The sequence below is a fragment of the Danio aesculapii genome, chromosome 20, assembly GCF_903798145.1.
Source record: "Danio aesculapii chromosome 20, fDanAes4.1, whole genome shotgun sequence".
NCBI classification, from domain to species: Eukaryota; Metazoa; Chordata; class Actinopteri; order Cypriniformes; family Danionidae; genus Danio; species Danio aesculapii.
In genome coordinates this window covers 19,874,035-19,895,048 of record NC_079454.1, presented here as the reverse complement: position 1 = coordinate 19,895,048, position 21,014 = coordinate 19,874,035, and the positions used below count along the sequence as shown (strand labels likewise).

Here is a 21,014-nt window from a genome sequence, read left to right as displayed (position 1 = left end):
TATAATTTTACATCTTGCAATTATGAGTTTACATTCCCAGTTATGAGTTTACGTGTTGCAATTATGAGTTTACTTCCCGAAATGATGACTTTACGTTTTGTAATTATAAGTTTGTGTTGCAATTATAAGTTTTCATCTCGCAATTATGAGTTCACACCTACAGTAACAATTAAGAGATTATATCCCACAATTATGAGTTCATCTCATAATTATTTGTTTACATTTTGCAATTATGAGTTTATGCCTCGCTATCATAAGTTTACATCCTGCAGTTGAGTTTACATCCCGCAAATATGAGTTTACATGCAGCAAATATGAGTTTACATGCTGCAAATATGAGTTTACATCATGCAATTATGAGTTACATGCTGCAATTATGAGTTAACATCCCACAAATATGTGTTTACATGCTGCAAATATGAGTTTACATCACGCAATTATGAGTTTACTTAACGCAATTATGAGTTTACATTGCATAATTATGAGTTAAATTGCGCAATTATGGGTTTACATCGTGCAATTATGACTTTACATCGTGCAATTATGAGTTTATATCCCACAAATATGAGTTCACATGCTGCAATTATGATTTTACATCTCGCAATTATGAGTTTACATTCCCTGTTATGAGTTTACATCTCGCAATTATGTGTTTAAGTTTTGTAATTATTTGTTTACGTTTTGCAATTATGAGTTTAATTCATGCAATTGAGTTTACATCCCGCAAAAGTTTATATGGCACAAATATGAATTTACATGCTGAAAAAATACATTTACATCCCGGAACTATGAGTTTACATGCCGAAATTCTGAGTTTACATCGTGCAATTATGAGTTTACATGCCGCAATTATGAGTTTACATCACGCAATTAAGAGTTTATGTTTCACAATTATGATTTACGAATAAAAAAATAATGAGTTTATGTTTTGAAATTAAGAGTTTGTGTTGAAATTATGAGTTTATATACCGCAATTATGAGTTTACACCTACAGTAACATTTATGAGTTTACATCCCTCAATTATGAGTTTATATCTCACAATTATGATTTTCCATCTCACAATTATGAGTTTACGTCCCGCAATTTACAAGTTTAGAAGTTACAAGTCTCATAAATCTTGAGTTAATGCTTTCAATCTTGATAACTGACCGTAGTTACAATCCTCCTGATGGCAGCTGCTGCCATGTCTTCTCCTTTAGGTTGACCAACCAGAGTCATGCCCAGATACTTCACATTGAACACCATGCCTTCCAGGAGTGTCTCTTTGGTGTCTGTCCAGTTCTCTGGCAGCTCTAAAACACAAACAACAAAGAGATGCAATAAAAGTGACTGACAGAGTCTATTAATCCCTAATAGTCTGTCAAGCATCTCCCTTTGTGTTCTACGAAAGAAAGAAAGTGGTTGGAAAGAAAGTAATAATAAATGTTCAAGCCTTCAAAAACCAAAGGCTCAAAACTGCCTGAAATATGAGTGTGGATGTATTGATTAATACTGCAGGATATCAAAAAAAAAAAAAAAAGATGGCTGGCAGCCATTATGAAGTAATTACTTTTTTGATGCAATAAATAATGGTCACCTGCAAGCAAACAGTCCATTTGAAAATGTGTGCTTTATGTGCATAGATGGCAGGTTTCACACCTTTTCATCAGAAGAAGTGGGGCTCATTCCCTTGTAAGGAGAAATTTTTAAATCTGTGCCACACAGTGAGCTTTAAATAGCTTTCCGGTCCCTTTTGGGTCCAATACAAAGCCCTGTTGGAGAGTAGAGCTGGATTGAGAAAGATATGCAGAAAGAGCATGGCTACACGAGTAGCATGACTACACTCGTGCGGTTCTCAAAAATCTAAATAAAGCAAACATTGAAGTGCTGGATGTCCATCTGTTATTGTATCAGTGTGAATTATTGATTATTTTGCTTTCAAGATGACAAGGACCCTTTATCATTATTTTATTTTATATGCTAAATTACTTATGAAAGATAAAACCATCAGAACTCTAGCATTTAAAGTTATTTTTAGTCATCGTCACAGGTAAACCAAAATGTGCTTTCAAACCTCACTAAACTGTTTTGCTCTTGTGACTTCCAGTAGCTCAACTGAAAACGAATTAAGTAGCATTAATCATGATAACAATTACACCAATAATAATAATAATAATAATAATAATAATAATAATAATAATAATAATAAAGTTTTATTATTATTATTTACAATATTACTTTTATAAACAAAATCAACTAAATGAAATAAGACAGAAATATGTTACATAATTTTACATTTAATTATACATATTTGTGACCTGATTTGACCTGATAACATAATTATTTTCTTTTTATTTTCAGTTATTTTCTTTTTATATATATATATATATATATATATATATATATATATATATATATATATATATATATATATATATATATATATATATATATATATATATATATATATATATATTATTATTATTATTATTATTTTTTTTTTTTTTTTTTTTTTCTATATTAGCTAATTTCACAGAACAGACATTCAAAAATAATCTCACAAAGCTTTGTAGTCCAGATCATTGAGTAAAGGTATTTAAATAACTAATAAAGTTGATCTAAAGTTTTACTAAATCAATAAACATTGCTTTTCTCAACTCCTCTAGTCACTTTTTCTACAATCTGGGTATTCTGTAAAACGTCAATATTTCTGCTCTCCAAAATATGGTGTTAAACGTATAAAACCAATCAAAAAGCTTAGAAATGTTCACAAACAGAGACATAAATGCTGATCATCGCGAATGGTCCAGCCTTCCTGGTGTCAGAAATAGCCGTGCTCTACATCAGTTAACAGGCTAGCAGATCGCGTCAGAAAGATTTACAGTTTTTTACAATGGCTTTGACAGTTTTTTCAATACATTTAACAAGTTTGCTAAACTCTTAAAACACTAACACACCTAAAACACACAATTGTCAAAACAGTAATTTCATGCTCAAAATCACACATTGTAAACAAAACCCTAAAACTAATGTTCAAAATACAATAATAAACTAACACAATACACCATGTCTAACAAAACACTGCAAACATGTTTCAAAAGCAAATAATTATTCAAAACACTAACACATGTTCTCTTCCAACAGGAACATTTAGTGAATCATAACACTTTGACAAAAAAAAACACTATCATTAGCTGACATTACAGAAACTGCATTATTTTATGTGTCAGCTCTGCCCTTATATTTTGTTTTGTTGGGTTTAGTAAATGCATGAATTTTGTTTCAATATTTATATTGAATATAATTATATAATTTATACTTTGTTTCAATTTCAATACAAAAAATTAACGACCATCTCAGAGTAGCTTTAAAAAATGTATATGTTTTTGTTTATGTAAAAAAAAAACACACACAGAATTGCTGCAGTACAGACTTTATTTGCAAAAGAACATTACAGCAAGATATACAAACAGAAAAAGCACCGCAATTATAATAAAAAACAAAGTAATTTTCTATTCTGCCCGGTCTTCTGCATTTGCCCAGCTTCTTCTTCTCTGGCACGGCACGGTAACTGTGGCCCTTTGGCCTAATATGTTTCTCCCACAGCGACGCCTTTTCACCAAGTTGAAGCCAACATCATCAACATAGATAATTTCATGTGGGACTTGATTGACCTCCAACTCCATGACTCTCTGAAAGTAATTAGACACAGTGTATGTAAATGCTGTACTGTACTATATATCTACTGTATGTACTAATGAGCTCCAGGTTTATAGAGTAGTTTACTGCAAAACACACTGTGTATAGTACAGTAATGACTGTATTGAATAACCTTACCTGGACGTATTGGTAACGGAGTTCTTTGATGCACTCACAGTTCCTTTCAAAAACCTCAAAAGTCCTCTTTTAGAACATACAGTATAATCATGTGATTGGAAAAACCTCAACACATGAGTGTGTTTTCTAGCTGGGAATCAGCTGTGATATATATATATATATATATATATATATATATATATATATATATATATATACATATATATATATATATATATATATATATATATATACATATATATATATATATATATATATATATATATATATATATATATATATATATATATATATATATATATATATATATATATATATATATATATATATATATACACACATACATACATACTGAACTGCAATAAACTGTTTCTTATTGGCAATGGAATAAAATACAGGGAGCATATTTGTGTTTCAATTCACAATGTGAACAGCTGCTTACTTTGACTTTCGCGTATGTAAGTTCTGTTTAGAACAGGATGTTATCTGTTCTGACTTACCGTGTGAAAGCATTTGTAAATCTGACAGTAAAATTACATTGTTTTGTTCTTGGTTGAGCTTGTGTGTAAAAGAAGTTCAAGCATTTTAAATTAGTGTTAACTGAATGCATTTTGTGTCAATGCAACAAGAAATTTGTTAATTGTATAGCCCACGAAGACAGATGTTGTGTTAATCATTTTAGGAGTTTAGGAAACTTGTTAAATGTATTGAAAAAAACGTCATAGCGATTGTAAAAAACTGTAATACTGTGTAAAGTAGTATAATGTTGTGTGGAAGAGAATCACATAGATGATGAAACTATACTATAATCAAAATGCAAATACACTATAATCAAAATGGGCATTTCTTCAAAACAGGGTAATCGGATATCCTTTTAAAGTGTGTCCTCTTTTTATTGATTCCAAAATCTCAATTTTGAAACCTGAGTCACTGTGACTCATTTTGCTGGATTAGGTCACATTTATTTTTTTATTATGTTTATTTAATTATTTATTGCTAATATACTCAATTTCTTGTGAAAAAAGGACCATGCAGGTAGAGAGCAATGTATGTACTTCCTTTATTGTTTACATTCTGTAGCACAGCAAGCCAACGTTTGTCTATATCAAATATGCACTTGGCTTGTTCCACTGTAACACATACAGTACAGCATCCTGAAAGGGCATCAGTAGAGGACAGAAGCTCATCTAATGTGACAGAGTTTCCTGCTCTGACAGCTCTGCTCTGCTCTCTGCCATCTGTCCACCAGCAGCAACAGCTGTTTGAGGACACGAACACCATCAGCGCCATCACTGCTAATTCAATCCACAGTCAGTTATTAACGCACAAAATTCATCTCAGCTCAGGAAAAGCAACACTCAGCACTTTACTAAATGACCACTACTAAATGACACGTGATTGGCTTTTTAAAGTGGACATATTATGAGATGAAATATAACTAGAGATGCACTGATTCTTTTTTAACAAAATGTTACACTGATTCCGATACTGATATTCTAATTCTGAATTAAATATATTTTACTAAACATGAATTGGAGCCATTTAACATTCGACTTTCCAACATTTTAAAAGAGGTTCAAGTCGAGAGTTTAGAAAAATATAATATTTAAATCTTCAAAAGAAATTTATTTTAACAACATTAACTTTTATTTGACATAGAACATAATAACTTAAAAAATAAATAAATAAATAAATAAAAAAACAGTCCTACATCTGGTATATGTAAATTATCTGATGTGCTACTCTTTTTTTTTTTTTTTCATTTTAGACCAAACTAACAAATGGTTTTGTACCAGTGCTTGGTCATGGTGCACACCAGTTGCTTTCCCTACGCTGATTGATATTTTGTAGACGCAATTAAACTCAAGTCTTATATCATTTCATTATTCTGTTTTGTAACCAATATTTAATGGTTTTTCTCAAGTAAGAACATTGGATCATTAAAAAGATGTGCAGCTAATTTCTTCCACACAGTTAATAGACTATGGGTATCTGCCTTTTCATATTACTGTGGACATCACTGCAGATATGCTGATAGCTATAATCCATCCAGTAACACATTATAACATTTACACTGGTATTACAGTAGTTACTTTAAAAAGTTAATAAACCTTTTGCCTTGAAAGCAACAAGTTGACTTTACTTTAAAATTGAGTAAACATGTTATGACTTGCAACTGTTAGGTTGACTTAATTTTTATACATATGTCATTTACTTAAGTTTAAGGCAACAGGTTTACTCATCTTTTTTTAAGTAAAGCCAACTAAATACTTTAAAAACTAATGGGTTTACCAGCCTGATCTCACGAGGAAACGTAACTATTGTACGTCTTGTCAGTTCAGTAGCTAATTTGTATGAATTTGTAAGAGTTCAGTTGTACAAAAATGTAAACATTTTTAAAAGAGGCATGGCACCCAACCCCACCCCTAAAACCCAACCATCATTGGGGATAAGCAAATTATACTAAATTGTACAAATGAGATTGTATGAATTAAAACAAATTAGCCACTAAATCAAAAAGTTACAAATTGCCGTAAGATTGTGTTTACTCACTTTTTAAAAGTAATATATGAATATTTTTTAAAGTAACACTTTAGTTTAGGTCACAATTCATGATTTTAACAAACCATTAACTAACACTACTAGCTTAATAACTACTAGTTAGCTGTTTATTAATGGTTAGTAAGGTAGAACTTGGGTTTAGGTTTTGGGAGGGATTAGGGATGTAAAAAAAACTCATACTTTATAACCACTAACGAACAGTTAATATCTTATTAATAGGCAGGTGATAAGCCAGTAGTTAATAGCGTGAATTGTGACCTAAACTAAAGTTTTACCTTAAAGTGTAATAATAAATATAAAAAAATGTTGTTGGGTTGTTCTTTTTCATGTTTTCAACCTGATTATAGCTATTACATTTCATGATATGTCCCGTTTAAGATGAGCAGGCCATGGAAACACAGCAATAGTATCCAAAACGCTCTGAGGGTGACATAACTGGCATGTATAATCTCATGTTGCAGAACGCTTGTCGCCCTGAAATCCTATTGCAAATGCTGACATGTGCAAAACTTGGGCCACAATAATGCGGCAACTAGTGCAGCTCTGTAACTTGAGGGAAGCAACATACTGTACGTTCCCCAGAATGCTATATGAATAATTGATCAGACTCATGTTGATGCTCCAGGCCCTCACTCAGATTAGATTGAAGTAGATTGAACTTGTTGATGTTGATATGAAAAACTTTGCAAAGGTAAGGACAATATAACAAAGCAATTTTTTACTGTTTTAGCCAGCAGCGGGATGCAATTGAAGAAGGAAAACAAAACAAAAAGCAGGCAGTATTGTGTGTGATGCCAGTGTCATTTTTAACAGCACATAATTTGACGTCTGGGTTGCTGCATGTGTGTCTGCATGATATAGAGTGATCCGATTTGTGCAAACATGAAATGCGATTACCAAAGACGGTGAAACGTAGCATAACCGCATTTGTGTCTGCGCTAGACAAAAGCTGCATGGCATTTCTCCAGACTGAGGTTTCTTCAATGAGGTTTTGAGGGTTTATATCAAAATAAATCTACTTAAATATGTTGTTTAGCAATTTTTTTTGTCTCAGAAGCATTTTGACAGGTTAAGATTACATCAAGAACCTCTCATAACATTTCGTTAATGTTAGTGTATGGTTCCTGTTTGGCTATTCTTTTGGCAGTAAATTTATAATGTGTTTATAATGTTTTTTTTTACTTTCTTAATAGGTTGCTGGGAGTTTTTGTTGTTGTTGTTGTTATTGTTGCTGTTGTTGTTGTTAATTTTTCTTTAACAGTCCCTTCTACACAGTAATTGCAGTAATTAACTAGAATATTACCCAAATAACACAAATCTGCTATGACATTCAGCCTAGGAGTCTGAGAAAATGCTCATTTTCGATGAAAATTTCAGATGGCACATAGAGGTTTTTGCATCTCTTCACATATAGATTTGGTACTATATACGATAAATAGATCACGCAAATTGCATTGCAACTAGAGGTCATTTACCAATTTAGCAGACATTACAAACAATGTCAATATCAGATATTTATGGTGTAAACGTGCTTATACAAATGTTTGATAATTGAATAATTGAATAAACTGTTTTCAGTGTGATGGCCTACTACATGATGAAAAATGATTGAGAAGTTGTGAAGAGTTTGACTCATCAGTTTTGATCAACAAGCCATATTCAATAAGTTTTTGTACAAACTACAGACAATTGTACTTACTGTTTGAAGACTCATGCCAAAACATTTGCAATTTAAATCAATAAGACATGCCACTCTGCAGTGAACAATAAGCTAATTGTTCAGAGATCTACACTTATTGTTTTGAAAAATAAAAATATCAATCGAGAATTGAGCTAAAGCAATTAAGAAAAATTGTAAATCTTTCAAGGAGTTGTTGTGTTCTAATCCAATATTAATTTATTTACAACGCTCTTTAATGGTCACTTTTAGGTAAAAAATGTTATACGTTTTCTCAAAAAGTTGTAGGATTTTTTTTATACACATATGCATATCATACTTTGATGTTAGTTTTGAAGAAGGTTTTTTGTGAGAATTTTTGTTTGTTTTATGGCTTTTATGGCAATGGCAAATAACATCTGCTAACATCAATTTAAGAGCTGAAATACTGTCTTAAGATAAAAAAAAATACATGCCAATTAGGCAGAATCAAAATCAATGATCTTCATAAGGCTGATAATTTCCTTTCCCTTAAGAGCCTAATTGTGTTTTCACTGACACATTTCATCCAGAAATCTACTTCTACAGTATATGAATAATACATGCTTAATGGCTTCATTTACACTCAAAAGTCACATGGATCCTCAAGCATGCTGAATACCAATAAACATAACGACTGCATTTGAATGATGAGATGATGATTAATTAAAACATGAGCTCACACATGGACACACGAGCAGGGCAGTTGCCCATAGCAACGGGTAAATCAAATGTTTCCTGGAATCATCCTGCACTGGCATTTTCATGCATCACATACATATTTTTGAATATGAAATGTTTTAGTCTTTGATGTATTTTTTTTTCTTCAACCATCTCAGAAAAATAAAATGTTATACAATGTGTTGACAGTCACTGAATAAAAGGCCTCTGATCTGTGATCTGTCATTTAGTGCCTAAATAATGAGTGTGAAACTAGGACATTACCTTGACAGTATATAGGACATGATGCAGAGAGAGAGAGAGAGAGAGAGAGAGAGAGAGAGAGAGAGAGAGAGAGGCCAGTGAATTGGGGAATAGAACTGATTTTAGCAGGCTGTAAGTAGAATACACTCCTGAAAATAAATTTGCTAGAAAACACACATTTTTTTTTAACATAACAGATTTAATAACAAATTTCTAATAAATAATTGTGTCTTTGCCATGATGATAAATATATAATATTTTAGCTATTTTGCAAAATACTAATATTCATTGTAAATTAGAAATTAAAAAACTTAATTAAAGGTTAATTAGGTTTACTTGGGAAGTTAGGCTAATTAGGAACAGAACAACAGTGGTTTGTTCTGTAGACAACCTTATTTTACAATAAGGACGTATTTGTTAACATTAAATATTGAATTAGTTAACAATGAACAGTTATGACAACTAGAAAAATTAAGTTGCTGTAACTACAAAAATTAAGTTATGAGAACTAGGAAAAATAGGTTGCAGTAACTAGAAAAATAAGCTACTAAAAAACTAGAGAACTTGAAAAATTTGGTTATGAGAGCTTGAAAATATAAAAAAATATTAAAAAACTAGAAAAATCTGTAATATTATAGACATTTTAATAGGCAATGGCTCCTAGTTTGCCCCTTTTGCAAGATGTAGGATAAGTCTTTGGTGTTTGTATACAGTATGTCTCTAAAGTTTCAGCTGAAAATACCCATTAGATTATTTGTTATACCCTGCTAAAAAATGTCAATTTTGGCGTCAGGGCCAATTGTAGCTGCATTGGTAGCCTGTGCCTTTAAATGTAAATGAGCTGATTTCTTTGCAAATCCTGTTCTGTGGACATGTTTATACGCATTACTTCAAAGACATGTTAATACTGTTTGTGGCTTTCAATCAATTTGATGCGAGGGGAAAACTGCACTGCTACATCACGTTGTGGTGGACCTCAAAATCACTGGGATTTGGGTCCTATTTTAACATCAGGAATTTTTCAAAGAAACTTTTAAAGCATGACAGTGGACACACTATACCTACACACAGTTCTGTCCAAACAGCTTCCAAAAGTTGATTTTGCATTATAGGTCCCCTTTGATAAATACATTAGTGTGTGTGTAAGTAAATGTTAACATTAATTAATTAAGCTGTTATTGTAAAGAGATACATTAGAATATGAGTGTTAACATTAACAAATATTGTGTAATGCTTAAGGAAGTCCTTGTTCACTATTAGTTCGTTTAACTAACAGTAACAAAGATTAAGTAATGCTTAACAGATGTGTTGTTCATCGTCAATTCATGTTGCATTAGATACAGGCTTATTGTAAAGTATTACCAAATTTTTTAAAGATGGCTAATAATATTTTTTAAAAATTTAAAAACTGCATTTATTTCAGTCAAACTAAAAGAAATAACACTTTCTTTTGAAATGGATTGTTTGTAAAGCACAACCTGGAAGTGCAACCCATAATTTGAAACACAGTAGCGATATGCAGAAAAAGGTGTACACATGCCATTTACTGTAAAGTTATTGGTTCTATTATTGTGTCTGCATCTTGCCATAAAACAATTGTTGATTCTATCAAGAACTTGTATTTCAGACTGAAAGTGACTGTTCATTGTTAAGCAGAAATAACAGGAAGGTCTCAAGATGTCAGTGCTGAATTTTGCGCTCTCAGACAGAGCAGTTTGAGCCGTGTCGAACATGCCAAATCTTCATCAAATTTCTCTGCTCAGGACAACCACAGAGGTGTCAGACCAAGCACCGTTGCCTAGCAACAAAAGTCACTGGGCAAAAGACACTCCTACAATGGGGGATGCTGGAAAGTAAACACAATTGCACATGCATGCTAAATTCTGAAAAACATCATTATAATAAAAAATGATGTACAAATTATGTATATAAACAATATTTAAAAATATATTTTTAATAGGCACAATTTTTTGTGTGAAATTGCAGATACACATAAATACACATACATTTACAGTATACTGTATGTATGGCATGGGAAATAATTGTACATTTTGTTTTGAGACTCTTAAATTCCAGTGTTTGATTTATTTATTTTCTCATTTAATTACATATTTAAAATTATATATTTCTTTCCAGACAAGATGGTGTGCGTAATAATGCTCAATAATGTCTTCTTGTGCTTACTATGCAATATATCCAATGCAATATAACATCAAGGCCCTTATTTAACTAGCAAAACCATAGAAACAGTGATTTTTATTACAACTCAATCTTAAACCAAAGAACTACATGAAAAGTTTCCTTTCCTCTAAAGTGTTCTCAGTCAGCACTGTACACTCATAGTCACGACTGTACAAATGATATTAATGAACAGAAAGCAAAATCTGTATACTGTATGACTGAAAGAAGAAAGACATCATCTCCCACCACGAGGCATTAAGGCCAATTTACTTCCAAACTGAATGAATTAATGATTGCTTGACTTGACAACCACTAGGAACTAATACACACTATGGGTGCGTTATCAGTATGGCACGCACATTATAGACACTGTATATGTTTCTGCAGCTAAAGGCTGTGAGCCCTGACTTTAGGCTCTGTGAAAATGAATCAGAAAATGAACTCTCTGAAAAAACACACACACATTGTCGTTTACACCACATCTCAAGTGATATGAATTTTAAGTGGTTAAGAGTTCCTTTGACATTTTTTGGTTGAAATATATAATTTATTTTGAACATTTCTGGAATACAAAGACATACAGTATTGCTAAGGCTAATTTCATAGCTAATATTTTATATTCATTCATTCATTTTCTTTTTGGCTTAGTCCCTTTATTAATCAGGGATCGTCACAGCGGAATGAAACACCAACTTATTCAGCATATGTTTTTACGCAGTGGATGCCCTTCTAGCTGCAACCCATCAGTGGGAAACATCCATACACTTTCATTCACACACAAACACTATGAACCATTTAGCCTACCCAATTCACCTATACCACATGTTTTTAGACTTGTTGGGGAAACCAGCGCACCTGGAGGAAACCAACGCGAACATGGGGAGAACATGCAAACTCCACACAGAAATGCCAACTGACCCAGCCGAGGTTCGAACAAGTGACCTTCTTGCTTCGAGGCGATTGTGCTACCCACTGTGCCACCCTAATATTTTATATTTTGTACAATATTTAACTCCTTTGGCATTACATATTTAAAACAAACCTTGTTTTGCTTGCAAAAAAAAATCGTAAGTACACTAAGATTGGTATCCTTTAAAGTGGAAACACACAATCATGCAAGCTTTGATTTTTTTAGGGTAAATATTCATAACTATATTGTATCATTACAATTTCAGCAAAGAAAGCATTAAAATAGAACAAAAAATGCTTTAAAACTGTTAGAATTTTACATCATATATTTTGTTTTGCATCAGTATTTCATGTCAGGTCAGATACAGATTGCTATCGTCTCCTAAATACAGTAGATATTTTACCAATGTTTTTTATTGTTTTGTAGGTAAAGAAAAAGATTAAAAAACATCCTAACTGGCTATTACTTCACTTGAGCAATGCTCCCAAAGCTCTTTTAATTGTATGGCAAAAGAATAGGACATTTACTTCTTAAATACTGTTAAAAAGTATGAAAAACTATAGCTTAAATAATAAAAAAAAATGAATAAGGGAAATAGCCCTTTTATGGTCACAAAAGAAGTCTTAAAGTCATCTGGTGGTAAATTTTGGTATATGACTAAATAAAGTCTTATTAAAACCTCACTCTTTGAGATTTCAACTTCAAATTTCGAATATAATAGTTTCATATATTTGCCTTTGATTTTCTCTCAGTTTTGAGTAAAATATGTTTATCAAAGTACATATTTAATATGATATACAAAATATAAATTCTGTGTTTTATTATTTTATTATAAGTTAAACTTGCATCACTTTTTAACACTTTTTTCAGTTTGCCAACAATCTGACAAATATATTCTTTAAAATGAGACCAAGCTTATTCTGCGCACCAAAGCGTTGAAGATCTACAAATGTATTAATTTGGACATCTTTTTTTTGTCTATGTCTAAAAGTGGGACTGACAGTTTATATTGTAGTTTATTTTGGTTAATGTTTATTGTACAATATTTGATTTTATTTACGGCACATACACATTAAAAACTAAATTTGTTATGTAATTTCACAAAACGGAGTAGTGATGAAACTAAATAAAATATTTTCTACATATAGAGCTTTTGTAAGCTTTTGTTGAACCCATTTGTTTACATGAATTCATTCTTTAAATCTCTTTCTATGCAGAAAATAGGAAGCAGCATTGATGAAAATGTGGACAGGCACTAATAGACCTTTTTTTCATATTACACAACATGTAAACTAACTTCCAAAAAGTGTCAGAAGTTGAAGCGGAAAAGTTGAGCTGAATAAATAACATTTGATTGCTTATTTTTCTCAACTCTCACTAAACGTTCACAACAAAGCTTAAAAATGTCTTACAGACATCCTCACTTCGAATCCTCATACATAATAAATGTGGATTATTTGCTGTTTGATGTCGGAGTAATTCAAATGCAAAGCAAAATGTTTCATTCTCAGAAATCCCAGAAACTTTGGGTCTTTATCAGCAGCAGAACAGCAGCTCAGACTTTGTGCTCTCAGGTTCTGTTTATACTGAACAGCACGAACAGCAACATTTCGTTTTAGGAAAATGTAAACATGTATTTCACAACGCCACTACTTCTCTTCAGTTGTACGTGAAGCATCCAACAGTTCAGAAGTATTTTATTGTGGACTATTTATTGAGAAATAGGTCCTGAAAAAGCACAATTCTAATCCAGGTCCTGGCAAAAATAAAAAGGTTTGTACTGTATGGCTGATTACATACTGTATGAGTTTGACTTTTCTGAGTTCTTCCTCAGCACAATGGTTTGTGCTGATAAAATAGTGACCGACTGTAGGTCACATTTATGGAAAGGTCATATTTAAAACCATTTATCAATGTCTGCTTTTTAAAGGAATATTTTGCAAGATAAGAAAGGGAAGCACAAGTCAACATGAGTTTTAAGTGGAAACACATGGTCTACAAGGTTCTTCATCCAACTTTAACAATTTTCCAAAAGTTTCCTGTCAACATTAAAAAAACTTCTGAAGGTTTTACAGTGCATGTTTTAAACTTAAAACAAGCTCACTAAGATTTGACCATGTTGACACCTATTAGGTTGCGGTTTTGTTCAATTTGATCACAAGAGGATGACACCAAATATGTAAAGGTGTAATAAACATGATCTTAACAGTTTGTCCATGTCCACTGTTGATCACTTTTAGAATCTACTATAAAATCTAACCAATGGCCCAACTAACACTTTTACTTTACTTAATGTGAGACAATTTGTTGATTTGAAACAGTAAGAATGTATCTGTATGCATACTAAATAGTTCTAACAGTTAAGATTGACTTATCAGAGTAGCATTTTGTCAAGCAAGTTTTTAGTTCCCATGCTTTGCTTTAGAATATAGTAGTAAATGTTGAAATGAAAGGGATAGTTCACCCAAAACTGAACGTTCTATAATTATTTACTCACTCTTCACTTGTTTCAAACCAGTTTGGCTTTCTTTCTTCTGATGAACACAATATTTGGTAGATATTTGAAAAAAAATGTTGGAAACCAATAACCACTGTCTTCCATAGTATTTTAAACATTGTATTTTGTGTTCAACACACACACACACACACACACACACACACACACACACACAAACAAAAACTAAAAAAGGTTTGGAACCCCTTGAGGCAGAGTAAATTGTGAGTAAGTTTTCATTTTTGGGTAAACTGTCTCTTTCATTCTTGTTGCATATGCATTTTTTAACAAGATTATTATAAGGAGAGTTGTTAGTGTTTATTGTTCCATTCATGATTGTTTTGAACAGGTTTCTGCCTGCTTTTTCATAGCCTGTAGTTACACTGAGAATGAGTCTTCAAATTTTAAGATGTAGAGTCAAAAGTTTGGCTACCCTTGATCATTTTCATAATTTTCAAATCAGCAATTTCATTTGGATATATTTTATAGCCTAGGGAAAAAGCAACATTTAAATTGCATTGCATCAACAGACGTGATGCAATTTAAGTCATAACAAAAAAGACAGGTACAAAGATTTGGGCACCCCAACAGAAAAATGACATCAATCCTTTTTACAGCCACCTTTTGGTCAAATAACAGCCTGTAGATGCTTCTTATAGCCAAGGATAAGGCCCTGAATTCTTGCTGAAAGCATTTGGGACCATTCTTCATGGGAAAATTTTTCCAGTTCAGTCAGGTTTGATGGGTGCCGAGCCTGAACAGCCCTTTTCAAATCAATCCATAGAATTTCAATGACGTTCAAGTCTGGGAACTGGGATGGTCATTCTAGATCATTGTATCATGTCTGAGCATGAATTCCTTGGTAGATCTGGAACTGTTGTGTGGGTCATTGTCCTGCTGAAACATCCAAACCTGCTGTAACTTCAGCCTCTGGACTGATTCCTGAACATTGTTTTTCACAATCTGCTGAAACTGGGCGGAATCCATGCGACTTTTAACTCTGACAAGGTTTCCAGTACCTCTGCTTGCCACAGATCCGCACAGCATGATGGACCCTTCACTTAATTTTACAGTAGGGAGCAGGTTCTTCTCCTAGAACGTTGTGTTCTTATTTTGCCATGCAAAGCACCTATGGTTGTGGCATCTGTCCACAGTATATTTTTACAAAATGATTCAGGCTTGTCCAGATGAGCTTTGGCATACCTCAAACAACTCTTCTTGATGGCAGAATGCAGAAAAGGCTTCTTCTTAGTCTGTTTGTCTGTGACCACTCTAACCATTCTTCACCTTTGTCTTTCAGATATTTTTCTTTGTCTAGCACATCTTTCCTTTTCAAGAACTGTTTCTGTGACCTTCCATTTTCTTACTATATTTCTGACTGTGGAGATAGAGACTTTAAACCTTTGTGATAGCTTTTTGCATCCTTCTCCTAATTTATATAGGTGAATTATCCTAGTCTTTAGGTCATTAGGAAGTTCTTTTGAGGTTCCCATGTTGCTACTTTCAGGTTCACAATAAGAAGCACATCTAGCAATCAGCTATCCTTTTTCATGACTGGTGGCACCAGGTTCACTGAGTCACTCAAATCAATTTTGTGTTGTAATCAATCAGCATTAAGTGACTACAGGTTTTGAAAGCCACACTAAAGAGAGGGTGCCCAAACTTTTGCATAGCCTATTTTTCAGTTTCAATTTAATTTCACACATCTCAATACTGCTACACTACGTATTTTTGTCTGAAAAACATGACATTTTCTAGCTTTCTCAGGAAACTGAATGGCATTTCGCTGCGATCTTCACTTTTAAAGAAAGAGCACATAATTATGCAGCCACATAGGGGTGCCCAAATTTTTACATAAGACTGTATACTGCTTTAATTACAGTATGTTAAAACTGCATTTGTACTACTGCTAATTTAAAAAGCACAGCATTTTAATAAAAGCATTACTTGCTGAGTTGCTTTGACAGCATACAGCTCTATGTGCATATTCACATATCTTAATTCACAAAGCCACGCTGCTACATGAAAACAGGGTTTTAAATGTATTGACTTGAGACAGTATCTTCAAACATGCTGTTCCAGTGTGGACTGAAAGCAAAAATGTGTATCCAGATTAATGTAGAAGTAACCACAGTTTCAAGAAAAGTGATCTCGGAAATGCACGAGAAAATCGATATATTGACAAACCCATTTGTGATGGGAAAATTATTTTAGATCGCAAACATTTTGTAGTTATATGCAACAAACAGAAGCCCTGATCACTAAATTCTTACAACACTATGGTGTTAGATGAGTTAATCTATTGGTTTAGATAGATGTTCAATTTTAATGTCCAGTAATTATTTAGAGAACGCAGTAATAGAATCACACTCTGTGTGTCTCTGTGTGTGTGTGTGTGTGTGTGTGTGTGTGTGTGTGTGTGTGTGTGTGTGTGTGTGTGTGTGTGTGTGTGTGTGTGTGTGTGTGTGTGTGTGTGTGTGTGTGTGATAATGAGACACAGGGCCTCAGCTGGTGTGTGTGGTATAAGTGGTGTCTCATGGGGTTTGGGACTAATGCAGCTCCGCCGTGTGCCGCTGATTGGTGGGTTTGGGTTGAGTCTGAACTCCCGGCCTGCACTCTTTAATGGTGGAGGTTAAAGGTCAAAGCACTGAAGACACTGCCGAAGGAGAGATGAAGCACAGCAGAAACATTGACATGCTGGAATGAACACTGCTGCCCGCCTCCTGATCCACTGACTTTAAACAACTTTATCATGAAAATATGAGGAATTTGCTCAGTGTTATAGCTTAAATATGCTACTTGTCAATGTTGATACTTTATCTCTTTCAAATCTTCTGAGAACTGATTTTAAAAATAACATTTTGGCAGGCATCAAAATTCTTACCAAAAAAACATTATGTTCATGTATCAGAGATTATAAAATACATTTTTAATGTACTTTTCTTGCAATTCCATTTTAATTGTACACTACCTGGAAAAAAGTCTTGTCACCTATACAGGTTTTAGGAACAACAAATAATAACTTAACTTCTAGTTGATCATTTGATATCAGAAGTGGCTTATATGAAATACAAAGGGCTCTAGATTACGCTTATTTTACCAAAATAAAATATGATCATGTCTTGATTTTTAATTATTTAATTAGGACAATAAGGTCTGACTTTTCTTAGACAAAAGTCTTGTCACTGAACAGAAATAATGTACAGTATATAGAATATAAAGTCATGGTGCAGTGGAAAAAGAATGAATGTTGTGTACAACTCCTATGATCTTGGAGGACTGCATCCATACATCTCTGCAATGACTCAAATAACTTAATAAAGTCATCTGGAATGGCAAAGAAAGCGTTCTTGCAGGACTCCCAGAGTTCATCAAGATTCTTTGGATTCATCTTCAATGCCTCCTCCCTGAACTTACCACAGACATGCTCAATAAAGTTCAGCAAGTACAACAAGTTTTCATGTCAATGAAAGATGAACTCTTTGAATTACTCTTGTTTATGAACAAGATAGTCAAATGGCTTTGTCATGTTTTCATTATGACAGTTTACTCTGTAATTTTTTTCCAATGCAAAAAAAGTCAGATTTTGTTGACGTCCTGAAAATGCTCAAGACAGCACTATATACTATTTGCACAGCCATTTGAAAACCACAGTAAAGTTAGACATCGCTGCATTTAGTGAGATGTCTGAGTACAAGATGTTTTACATTTTTACTGCATTTGCTCTTTGCAATTCTATTTATTCACAGCATTGTGCAAAAGAATAAACACACCCTTATTTACAACAAACAAAACTCCCTTTGGGTCGAGCTGTGCACAACTATAAACAATATTGCAGTACATATTGGAACTGAACCTACAACATACACAAGTCAGTAAATCATTCATGAAATTGTTCAATTTAGAAGATATTTTCAGGAAAATAAAAGATTAAATTTTTTATAAGACTTGCTTGACAGATTTTGACAACTTGTTCAACATTTCTATATGTAATGACTTAAGTAATGAAATGAGCACTATTAGTTTTATATGGAATGACTATTTAGCATTCACAAGTTTAGTTAATTTTGACTAACATGACATGAGCAAATGATAATGTTATAAAACAGCAGAGAGCTGAATAAAAGCAATTGATGCATGACCAAAACCATTTACAATTTGTTGGAAGGAATGAGAAACTGCTACTATGATGTGCACAAATGACTAATTGTTTTGAGAAATGCATTAACTGTTGTGCAAATGTAAATAGTGTTGTGAGAAATGCACCAAAGCGACAAACCAAAGAGAGAAAAACCAAATGTAGCCTGAAATTGTATGTGATTGTACTCAAATGAACATAAAAAAAGAAAAGAAATATGTTATGAAAATTAAAAAATAAAAAGTATAAACGTGGTTGTTAATGTTATGTTTTAAATACGATTGGGGACAGTCTCAACAGAAAATCTATTGGGAATATAAGTATAATTGGCCCATACGAGAAATATTGATGCACAGAAAGAAAAAAGCAGAAATCACGTCATGGTGATATGAAGATTACAATTTTTCTTCACTAAACTATGCTATATATTGTCCACGTGTCACTCAAAAAAAGCTCTTATCACTTAGTAATGGAATGTGCTTTTTATGCGTGTATAAAACTCAAAAGTTTATAGGTTTTAACTCCTAAAAGCCTCATCAATCTGACCTTTTTTGTTTTCAGTCAGTCTGCGTTTGAATCCCACTGAAAGCAACAGCACAGAAAGAGCACGGAGAGCACACGGAGAGCACAGGCGACAGCAATGACAGACCGACAGACGAACAGAGACCATCACTGACAGGGTTCAACACAGGCAATGCTAGGCCTAAAATAGAATAAAAGTCTGTTTTATCAACAAGGGAATATTATAGGAAACCGCAGCTACCTAAAAATCAACAGAGAAAAGAGAGCTGTCAGAGAAAGAGAGCGGGAAGAGAAAGAGAGATGAGAGGAGAGACAGAACGGGTGTCAAATTTCCCTGATGCACGTCCAGGTTGTCAGACAGGAAGGAAGGTTTGGATGTCACGGATCACTCTGTGGCTGATTCTCATGCAGACAGTAACTCTTTCTCTACATCTCATTTCTTTGCCTGCTTTCCATGCTGCTCAAACGGACTGTGCTAGGTTGTGATGCTCTTGTCATTTTATTTTGTTGTAGAAGTCTCCTAAAACAGATATACATCCATTCAACGCAAATATAATGCACATACATTGTTGATAATATGCATTGAAGCATCATCTCTTTTCTATTAGTATCTGAAATGGTTTGTTTAAGGATCTGGTTTTTCTACAGTTGAAGTCTGAATTATTAGACCTCCTCAATTATTAGCCCCTCTTGTATGTTTTTTCCCCAATTTCTGTTTCACGGAAATATTTTTTTCCAACACATTTCTAAACATAATGGATTTAATGACTAGATATTTTTCTTTCAAGATATTGGTATTCAGTTTAAAGTGCAATTTAAAGACTTAACATAATTAGGTTAATTTGGCAAGTTAGAGTAATTAGATAAATCGTTGTATAACAATGGTTTGTTCTGCAGACAATTGAAAAATATATATTGCTGAAGGGAGCTAATAATACTGACCATAAAACGGTTTAAAAAGAATTAAAAACTGCTTTTATTTCAGCCGAAATGGAACAATAAAAGACTTTCTCCAGAAGAAAAAATATTATCTGAAACACTATGAAAAATTCCTTGCAGATTTATTGCAAACCAGTAAAGGCACATTTACACAACCTTTACTACACAACAACTAAAAACAAACAAAAAAGTATGCAAACGTCATTTTATTCACATGACGCAGTGTTTCTATTCAAATTGGCATTGTCAACTACTGGCCTGGGGTGTGTTTTCGAAAACCATCGTTAGCCAACTAAGATCACAAATTCCGTTGTTACAAACCTAGTTCGTTGATTTTGAGTTTCCAAAATCCATCGTTCCAACGAACATTCGCAAACTGTAGTTAGAAACATAGTTCCTGGCTGTGTTCTATTCCCAGTTATCCCCCCAATTTCCTATTCATTTAGAACATTCTAACATTTAAACTTGGAATAATTAAAAAAAAAATTATCATTAAAGTCATTAATTTCTGTTATGTATTTATAATAATAATTGGATAACAACAATAGTACTGCTATATATATATATATATATATATATATATATATATATATATATTTATTTATTTATTTATTTATTTATTTTGGAGGGGGTGCTGTGCCCCAGTGGAGCTTTATGTCTAGCAACACCCCTGGGTATACCACAGTTTTTCAGCAGGTATCTTTCTTTTTGTGACGTGTTTATCTTATCAAGCGCTGTTATCAATAGGCTATCTTACTGTTTTAAATGTACAAGTCATTTAAATTTTAATAGATTTTGATTGGCTGTTACAGTAGTTTATCAGCTGGAAAA

The 21,014-nt window shown here is 32.9% G+C and overlaps 1 protein-coding gene across 2 annotated transcripts in view; it reads right to left on the bottom strand.

Moving 5' to 3' along the window:
• The window catches only part of si:dkey-71h2.2 (low density lipoprotein receptor adapter protein 1-B), a 72,428-nt gene that overhangs the window by 33,234 nt on the left and 18,180 nt on the right, over positions 1-21,014 (bottom strand). For both annotated transcript variants that reach the window (XM_056445276.1, XM_056445275.1), the window contains exon 2: positions 1,151-1,293. In XM_056445276.1, the coding sequence (XP_056301251.1) occupies positions 1,151-1,293 (143 nt within the window). The remainder of the gene's footprint in view (positions 1-1,150; positions 1,294-21,014) is intronic.